The 9645-nt window shown below is 31.4% G+C and overlaps 1 protein-coding gene across 1 annotated transcript in view; it reads left to right on the top strand.

The window, feature by feature from the left end:
- The window catches only part of LOC108752389, a 19843-nt gene extending 10688 nt beyond the window's left edge, over positions 1 to 9155 (top strand). Inside the window, exons 11-23 of the mRNA XM_018493191.1 lie at positions 2134 to 2344; positions 2479 to 2802; positions 2960 to 3204; positions 3362 to 3808; positions 4502 to 4634; positions 4718 to 5259; positions 5381 to 6829; positions 6917 to 7360; positions 7561 to 7913; positions 7996 to 8162; positions 8299 to 8511; positions 8593 to 8848; positions 8942 to 9155. Coding sequence (XP_018348693.1) covers positions 2134 to 2344; positions 2479 to 2802; positions 2960 to 3204; positions 3362 to 3808; positions 4502 to 4634; positions 4718 to 5259; positions 5381 to 6829; positions 6917 to 7360; positions 7561 to 7913; positions 7996 to 8162; positions 8299 to 8511; positions 8593 to 8848; positions 8942 to 9050 — 4893 coding nt within the window. The 3' untranslated portion in view covers positions 9051 to 9155. The remainder of the gene's footprint in view (positions 1 to 2133; positions 2345 to 2478; positions 2803 to 2959; positions 3205 to 3361; positions 3809 to 4501; positions 4635 to 4717; positions 5260 to 5380; positions 6830 to 6916; positions 7361 to 7560; positions 7914 to 7995; positions 8163 to 8298; positions 8512 to 8592; positions 8849 to 8941) is intronic.
- The last annotated feature ends 490 nt before the right edge of the window (positions 9156 to 9645 follow it).

Raw genomic sequence — 9645 nt, 5'->3', positions numbered from 1 at the left:
ACATATATACGTATATATATTTATAAATATGTACAAGAGTTTGCAAAACATATAGTGGCAAACTCACTCCGCATTATTTAAAAACGTTTTTATTGATGGAACGTACGTTCGATTTTATAGAGCGTCTCGTAAACCTACAAAATCATAGAGCAATTACGAAATTAAACAACGAAATAATTTAATTATCGCCTCAAATGCTAAATTTATTATGCTCATGTATTTAAAATTATAATAAAGTTATTATATATATTATTTACTACCGTATATAGCGCCTTATTGTATCAAAGTAATTATTAATTAATGATAATATCAATAACGATGGCGTTAATGGTATTGCTAAGAAATGCTAAATAGACGATAAATGTAATTTCATGAAAGAGAATATACATATCCACACACAATTTGCACACACAGGCAGGCAGACACACACATACACACACAAAGTTACATGAGACACACTGACAGACTATCAGGAAGAATCACAATCACAGTTTGATTTGTAAGTAACGGTTCGTATGGTAATGATTAAAAGGACAAAATACAGTATACTCTTGCCACGTTCGTTTGTGTTGAATACCTTTCTTTTCTATATTTTCCGCGTAGTCTTATTTTCCCTATATCCTAAATATATTCAAATAATCACAGATTTCATTAAATTACTTAAAAGAATATTTAATTATGATATATACTGATGTAAGATGTGAAAATTATTTCAATAGTTGATTCTTTAATTTTAGTGATGAATTTTTATTAAAAGATCAATTTAATTTTGTTTTAAATTTATAATTTATCTTATAGTTCTTTAAGATTTTTTTCAATGTAGAGCAAAGTTGTGCGTTTAAAATGTAATAATCTACATCTTTGTGTAAACTATGTTTTACGTATCATATGTGTTAACAATTTATGGATCATTTAAGCTTATATTCATTGTCGTTATATTATTTTATTAGACAACACTAAAACTTTTCTCTCATTTAAATATTTTTATTTATCAATATTAAAGTCAGCATATTAACAATCAACTTAATTCTTTTCTTTTTTACATTGCGTATTATTTAAATGAAAAAGATTCGTCTGAACTTAATGTAAATATACCAACATGTAAATATTTTACGAGTAAATGTTTATCGAATGTTTATCGCCTTTTTCCGATTTTCCTGTAATTTTATAAATATGTGTACTTATGCGAAGATTTTGATCGAGATGGAATTCCCATACAGCACAATTTGCAGCAATATCACTGTAAAATCTCTGCAATCCTACCACACATGTTAAATGTCGCTGCGATGTTGCAGCAGTGTTGTTGCAACTTTGTGCTGTAGAGAAAAAATTCAAGTCGCATTTCCATTTTTTATTTTAATGTTTTTTTATCTTCGTAAAAAAAGTATGAATTTCGAAATCCATTTCTCTCTGCTACAATTTAAATTATATAAAAAAAGTAATATTTTTAATTAATTAAAGCAGAGAATTATCATTAAATTATCATTTTCTCATTTACTGACATTAAAAAATTAAAATTATAGAAAAAGAAACAGGACTTGAGCGACATGATTTTCCTTTTCGGAATATATTCTACACATAAAAATATACAAAAAATTTATAAAAAATATATAAAAATTTACAAAATTACAGAAAATTCGAAAGGGAAACGTTATACTAAACATTTACCATTTCATGTAAATGTAACTTGCGGCACAATACAATCCTTGTATCTATCGATATATCTACTTTATCGACTTTTTTCCCATTAAGTTATCGCTAGAGATCACCAGAGATCACCCCTCTCACTAAAACCACGCGCGCACTCTGACGTCGTAAGCAGCGTATTATATTTAAATTGTACGCACGAAGTTGATCGTGACCGTTAGAAGTTCAGTGCGGTTCAGTGGCATTAGTGGCAACGTAAACTTTGATCAATTTGGATGTAGACATTGTAGACGAGTCGGAGCGTCGTCGCTGGTCGCCGTCATGAAGTCTGTTTTTTATTCCTGTTCTAGATTGTATTAGAATTTTCGTCCAATATCATACATATACTTATCTTACTTTAAGTTCCAAAAGTGTATACTAGTTCATCTACAGAAAACAGACCTATGATTAAACGTATTTGAGTATAATCACACGATTTGGAAATAATCAGTCATGGAGTTAGAAAACAATGAGAGATCACGATATGAGCGATATAAGGCACTGGAGGCCTATGAGAAGCCTTATAGTAAACCTAAGTATTTCTGCGATCTGGATGAAAAGTCGCAGAAACTGGATGCAAGTGTTAAACAAAAAGACAAGTCAGTACAGGAATTAGTGGCTGTAAGATCAGAATTAGCTGGCATTAGGAGAAGTTTGGGTTTGTACCTGTTTATCTTATTGTATCTATTATTTTAGTTAATGTAGATTTACTATATATATATATTTTTTAAATTTAAAAAATTTTTTTAAGTTTTACTTTTTTTTTGTGCCATACAATTTTATTTTTTGTAGCTGAAGCTGTAGAAACTGAAGCTCAGTCGGGATCAGGACATTCTCCATACTTAGAATATAAATTACCTAAGCATCTACAACCGGACAAATTTTCTAAAGAAAAAATGGAGTTAGAGACAAAGTTAGATGTGAAAAATAAAGAAATTCAAGAGAAGCAAAAGAGAATATTTGAATTACAGGATCAGGTCAGGAGGTTTTCTCAGATAGAATCTCAGGTAGAGGAGAAAACACGAAAATTAGAAGCTTCCAATAAGGAGAGGGATTTATTGGAAAAAGAATTAATAACTACAAGGTCAGAACTGGCAGGCATTAAAAGGACGTTAGGTATGTAATTTAATAACAATTATAACAGTTAAATTCACAAATTGTCAAATAATACAAACAGTCGTGGAAGAAAGTATATTTTAGCCCACGATTGTTCTACTTAATATAAGATATGTTTTTATTGCTTGACAAAAACTTAATGTATCACTTGGGATAGAATTGGAACGACAAGAAAGGAGAGATTTAGAAACTCGAGCGCTTGGATTAATAAGAGACGCTAAGCGAAAATGGGAGAATGCAGAGAAAGATAAAATTGCACAATTAAATAAGCATATTGAAGCACAAACTGTAAAATTAACAGAATTATGCACAAGTAATAATGAAATGAGTTCGCGTTTACAAAGGACAGAAGGTGAACTGCAAACTGCAAATGCAGAATTGGATAAGTTGCGTGTATTTCAAGTAGGTAACTTAAATTTGATAATGTAATGATATAAATTAATGCAACATAATGTAATTATCCATTAAGTAATGTTATTAACCACAAAAAACTATATACGAAGATAAAATGGCAAATTTAAGGTATCAAGCTGTTAATTTTTTATTAATAAATATTTAGGCACAATATAAGGAATCCTTGGCGAAAACGCGTGAATTAAGTAGACAAAGTGTTCAAGGCGTAGAAATTAAGTTAGAGGAGATTGCTGTGCGCTCTCATAATCAATTGGCCGATTTACGAGCAAAATTGGACTTTGAAGCAGCAAAGAACATAGATCTCGAGACTAGGTTACGAAACGAGCAGGATTCAAATCATTGTCGCGAGTCAAGATTAAATGTTGCTTTAGAACTTGCTCAAAATGAATTAAGAGATTGTCAGGAACAGTTACGTACTATACAAGCCACGTTACCGGCAAGAGACACTGAGATCGAAGCTTTGCGTAAACAGCTGCAAGAGAGAGCGGGACAGATAGATGATCTAAAGTCATCAGAGCAGTTGCTTACAACTATGCAAGAACAGTTGGAAAGGATGAATCTTGAAAATGAGCAATTAAAGCAACAATTGCAAGTAAGTAATCTAAATGTTTTAAGTAGAAAACCTAAAGCAGCACCTTCAAACGTAAAAGCAAACAACGAAATAAACTCAGTTGAATTTATGGAAGAAAGAAAAGAGTTATTAGATACTAATTTAGATAAACGTACAGCTATGAGGAAAGTTAAGCGAACTGAGAATTAAGATTAGGGAACCGCTATTAGCACTATTTGTGTTATTCTATCTTTGTTTTATGTCTAATAAATAATGAAAATAGAATGACAGAAATAGCGCTAATAGTGTCTCCCCAAATGCACCATTAACGTGATAAAGAATTATTAAATCTAATAATTGTAATAATATAATATAATAGGTTTAAATGAATATACAATTCAAATATAAGAAAGAAAACGGATTATTAGAGCCAAGCTAGATATCATTAGCCAAAGTTACATGTATTGAAATAATACTGTTCCTTAAAAATACAAGATAGAGCAGTATTCTTCAGAATACGAAAAATCGCGTATAGGGGATGCAGAAATTGAACCATTCGTGCCATCATTGGTAGCTTTAATAAATTCGCTAAAAACTTCAAATTTAATTTTATGTATAAGTATATATAATTTATTTATAATGTAAATAATAATTAGCTAATGATATTTGGTTCTAATAATCCGTTTTGTTTCTTATATTATATTTGAATTTTAATCCAATAATTTTGTTTTATAGGTTACCAAATCTGATCTAAATGAAACCATGATGAATTTAGAGCAAAGTGAAGCACTTGCTGTAAATTTAGAACAAGCGGCACAAGATAAAGTTGCATTGCAAAAGAGATTACAGGACTCTTTGGAAAAAGAAAGTAAACAAAATTATACATAAAATATTATGAATTATTCTTGTATATTCTGACTATTCTGTCATTTAATTGTTATTTAATTGCAGAGGAACAATTGCGCAAAGTGTGCAATTTAGAAGAATTATTAAAACGTTTAGAAAATAGTGTTACAAAGTTAGAAGCAGAAAATGCTGTTCTTAAACAACTAGATGAAGTACCACCTGCAACTCGCGCAACAATTGTTGAAGCCACAGATACAAAGGTATTTCACAGACAAGAAGAAACAGAAAAACTGAAGCAGCAACTTCAATCGTTAAGAGAAGAATTAACAGTTGAAAAACAAACGGCGAAACAAGCCCAGTTGAATCTATGGAAGAAAGAAAAAGAATTATCAGATGCTAACTTAGATAAACGTATAGCTGTAAGGGAAGCTAAACGAGCTGAGGATAAAATAAAAACTCTACAGGATAAAATAAAAACTCTACAGGAAGAGAATCAAAAGTTACTCAAAAAATTAAATGATAAAGTAAAAGAGGAAGAACAAAATTCAAAGAAACTATTAGAAGAATTAAATATCGCGAAGACATCATTGAATGATATTACAAAAGAGGCATCTAGGCATAAAATGCAAGCAGATTCAGCACAAAGAGTATATATTTTTTATAAATATTTATTTAAAATTGTTTTAATTTTTTATGGATACATAAATTAAAATATAAGAAAATCTATTTTTTGTTATTTATTTTTAATTAATTTCTCATATTTTTTAGGCTTTAATCCAAGCTAATCATCAAATCGAAGAATCACAAACTTCTAGTGCGTCGTTACGTAGAGAATTGGATGCGACTCGTAGGCAAATACGATCGAATCAAGAGCGTGTCGATACTCAGAATGCCGAGAACAGGCGTTTGACACAGACAGTCACAGATCTTGAATCTAAAATCGCAAAACTAGAACAGGATATCAAAGGGTACGAAATAAATAATGAGTTGTTAAAGGAAACTTGTACAGTGTTAGAAGAGCAGTTAACGGATTACGAAAGATTAACAAGCGATCATGAAACGCGCGAAAATATGCTGATTCAAGATAAAATGAAGCTACAAAGAGACTTGGAAGCTGCTGAAACAAAAGTTCGTGAAGCACATATTGCGCAGAACGAAGAGAAAACACGAAGAATAGTTGCCGAACGCAACATTGAACAGTTGGAATCTGAAACAAGTGATATAGAAAGCGAGAGAAACGGTCTGATCGTTCAAAGGGACCAGTATAAGAAACTTGTTCAGGAACTTACTATGCAAGTAGAAGAATTGAATACAAAATGTGGTGAATTGGAATGCGATTTCTCAGAAATGGGTCATGCTTTAGAGGCTGCTAAAGAAGAATCGAGAGTCGTGAAAGAAGAAAGTAGCGAATACTTGACGACAGTGCATGAATTGAAAGAGGAAAATTCTGTGCTTAGGGATAATTTGCAGAATAGCATAGATCAGTGTCAGGAACTGAGATCAAGAATAGCAGAGTTGGAAACCGTCATAGAAGAGATGAGACAGTTTTATCAGAAAAGAGAGATAAAGTATGAAAGTGTTATACAGCAACAAACTAAACTGATTGATTACTTGCAATTTCAATTGGAAGGAGGTGGTAAGAAAAAGAAGACGAAGATATGCGAAATACTTGGTATGAAACAGAAGGAGAATATGCCACCTATGGGCACGGGCATGCCTGTGGGATATCGCGAATTAGAGAATCAGCTCGCTAAAGAACAAGCGAAGGTGAAGACGTTGACAGATCAATTGTTAATTCAGAAAGCTAGGGCTGCTTCCGCGCCTGCATCTGCACCTACATCTCCGACGACGCCAGAACGCGAAGGCAAAAAGGTGAAGAATATCACAGAAACTAGTACCTCATTACTTAGGCAGTTATCTCCGCAAAGGATAGGACACAACATTCCACATAGATTTAATGTTGAATTGCCTATGCGTGCTGGAAAATGCGCAGCATGTCCAGAGGCTATACAGTTCGGAAGACATGCTCGGATCTGCAGCGAGTGTCAAATTATGACGCATTTAAAATGCGCGGTGTCTGTACCTGCCAATTGTGGTTTACCGAGTGGTTTGTCTAAATACTATTATAAATCTCATAGAGATAGCGATGAGAGTATATCATCAATCGGAGATAGCGTTCAGACTTTGGCGATAGATCAGCCGGATAAACCAGATGCAGTAAAAAATTAAATTTACTATTATTTATTTCTAATCTCGTGACTTTCATAACAAGACAATTTATATATCCATATGTATCTTTCGCAGGATTTACAAAATACTCCTTACAAAGAGAATGAAATTTCTATGGAAGGATGGGTAAAAGTTCCTAGTAAATCAAAATCTTGCTGGGAGAGAAAGTATTTGAAATTGGAAGAACCGTGCCTATGTCTCTACGAACGACAGCCATGTGCGGGAGTGGTACCAATCAGTCGTTTAAATTTAATAGAGAATAATGGCTTTAATGTTTCTGAAGTAGTGCAACATCCCGACGTATTGGATACAGCAAAATCCGACATCCCATTTATCTTTAGAATAGAATCGAATTCTGTGACGACTTGTTGGCCTTCATCTAGATTGGACGTCATGGCACTGAGTCAGGCTGATAAGAGGAAATGGCTTGAAACTTTAAAGATTGTTACTGTTCAAAATTCATATCCTATATCAAAATGTAAAAAGTATCAAATTGTACTCAGATTAGAAAAACATCAGGTGAGTGATGTGTTAAGATTGAACTAAATCCTCACATATCAGTTTTATAAAATCTAATATAAAAAGACAAGATTAAGATTTTTTCATTTAACAAATTAAATTTAATGTAATAGTTTTTCTTTTATAATATCTTCTGTATAAAATTTCGCATTAGTTTCTCGTTTTCTTATTTTATATTAAAATTATCCATTTATTATTAGTTGGATTTGAACTGTGTTGTGGATCTGGGTGCGGAAAATGTACTTTTGCTAGGTGCGAAAGAAGGTCTTTTTTCATATTGCGCTTTGAAATCTCAAACGCTTACTACAATTCGCGGTGTCAAGCAAATACATCAGCTTTCTTTACATTCTCACTTGGATTTGGCTTTAATGATAGCCGGTGAATACAGGGAATTAGTATATTGTAACTTGAGGCTATTGAAGAATAATGCGTTGGCCGCCGATTGTTCTAGACCAGCAATCAGTACAAAGACTGTACTATCTATCTCTGATAGTTGTCATCTTTACCAATTACAAGGCAATATACTATGCGCCGCAACTACATCTCGTGTGATGTATGTAACATTTAATTCATTTATAAACATAATACAGTATTGAAACATAATTCTAAATGTAATATCTTATATGTTAATGCAGATTGTTGAAATGGAAAATCGAAGAAGATTTTGGAGAATTCGTCAAACTTTATAAATTTGATACACAATTTGATACACCTTGCAGTTGTGCTATATTTACTACAAATCGTCTTATTGTAGGTTGTGACAAATTTTTACAGATTGATCTGCAAACTTACGTTGTAGATGGTAAGTACACAAAGAAAATTATATGTTACACATAATTCTTAAACTAGTAAGTAATTTCTCATGGTACGAGTAGGAAATTTATAATATATCTGAATAAAAAATATAATTCTAAAAAAAAAAAAACATTTATTCACAGAATTCCCAGAAGAAGATAATAACTCAATTAAAGCGGCAATATCGGGTGCAGCGCAACTTGGCACATTTCCTGTGTGTGTTCTAAATATTTCAAATATATGTGGCACAGCGGAGCTTTTACTGTGCTACAATGAGTTTGGTGTATTTGTAGACGAAAATGGTAGAAGGACTCGCGCTATTGATCCAGTGTGGAATCATTTACCATTTGCTTTTGGTAAATATAATTTTCCTTTGGTAGATATCATTTTATTTACATATTAATGTTGTACATTAATAATTTATTACCTTATTTTAGCATTCTGCAAACCGTACTTATTTATTATTCATTTCTCATCTGTCGAGATTGTGAAACTCGATGCAGAAGCATATAGTTCTTCGGAAAGGAACCCTGAACGTACCTTAATCGAATTATCTAGTCCACGTTATTTAGGCACAGCTGGTTCAAAAGGAATTTATGTGGCTACTATTAATTCTTACCTCGAATTATTGAAGATAGATGGTTTTGTTAGTATGCCAACATTGAACAGCAGTCTAACAAGTCTCGATACACTGTATGTCTTCTCTTTTTTCAAGAGAAAATTATCGGCATAAAAAAAACCGAAATATTTTAATATAACAGATTATTAATTATATTATTTTTTCAGAGGTCAGGAAGATGAAAGTAGCTCAGAATTTAGTTTTACATCAAGCTTAATGGAGGCTTTAGATGGACAAGGGAAAAAAGTACACTTCGCTGGAGTGCATAAACACTAAAATAGATTTTATATACATATGACATTTAATTTAATCTCGATATTGCTACTTGGCTTAGAAGTTGTTTTTGTATGTTTATATATAACAATAGTTAAGGCAAAAAATGACGTCTGAAACAAATTAATTATAATAAGTTATTGTACTTTTTTAACAAAACTTATTAAAACCTCATTAAAACATATATGCTATACATACATTTAATAAAGATCTCAAATACTTGCCATGTTATTAACTCTCTGATCGGCAAGTTTTTTTTCTGTGTATTTAATCCTATTTTTATTAATAAATTTGTAATACATAAAATAAATTTTATTATATAATATCGTTAAATTCATTTATTTATAAATGTATTAATAATTTCATGTAACAGATAGAACGTATCAAATAACGTTCTAATGATATTTGTGTTGAATAAATTTAATATATTGTAAACGACCAGAGGGTTAAAGATCAAATGATACGTGATGACTTTTATTTGTATAAGAATTCCAAATTAAAAAAATGTTCATAGGTAACATTAAGCTTTATTTTTTTTAAAGTACAATTACAATAAATATATAAGCCTAATTTTTATCTATAAATAAGAAGAGTAACT

This window comes from Trachymyrmex septentrionalis, unplaced genomic scaffold (genome assembly GCF_001594115.1).
Source record: "Trachymyrmex septentrionalis isolate Tsep2-gDNA-1 unplaced genomic scaffold, Tsep1.0 scaffold60, whole genome shotgun sequence".
Taxonomy (NCBI): Eukaryota; Metazoa; Arthropoda; class Insecta; order Hymenoptera; family Formicidae; genus Trachymyrmex; species Trachymyrmex septentrionalis.
This window is presented reverse-complemented; position numbering and strand designations above follow the sequence as displayed.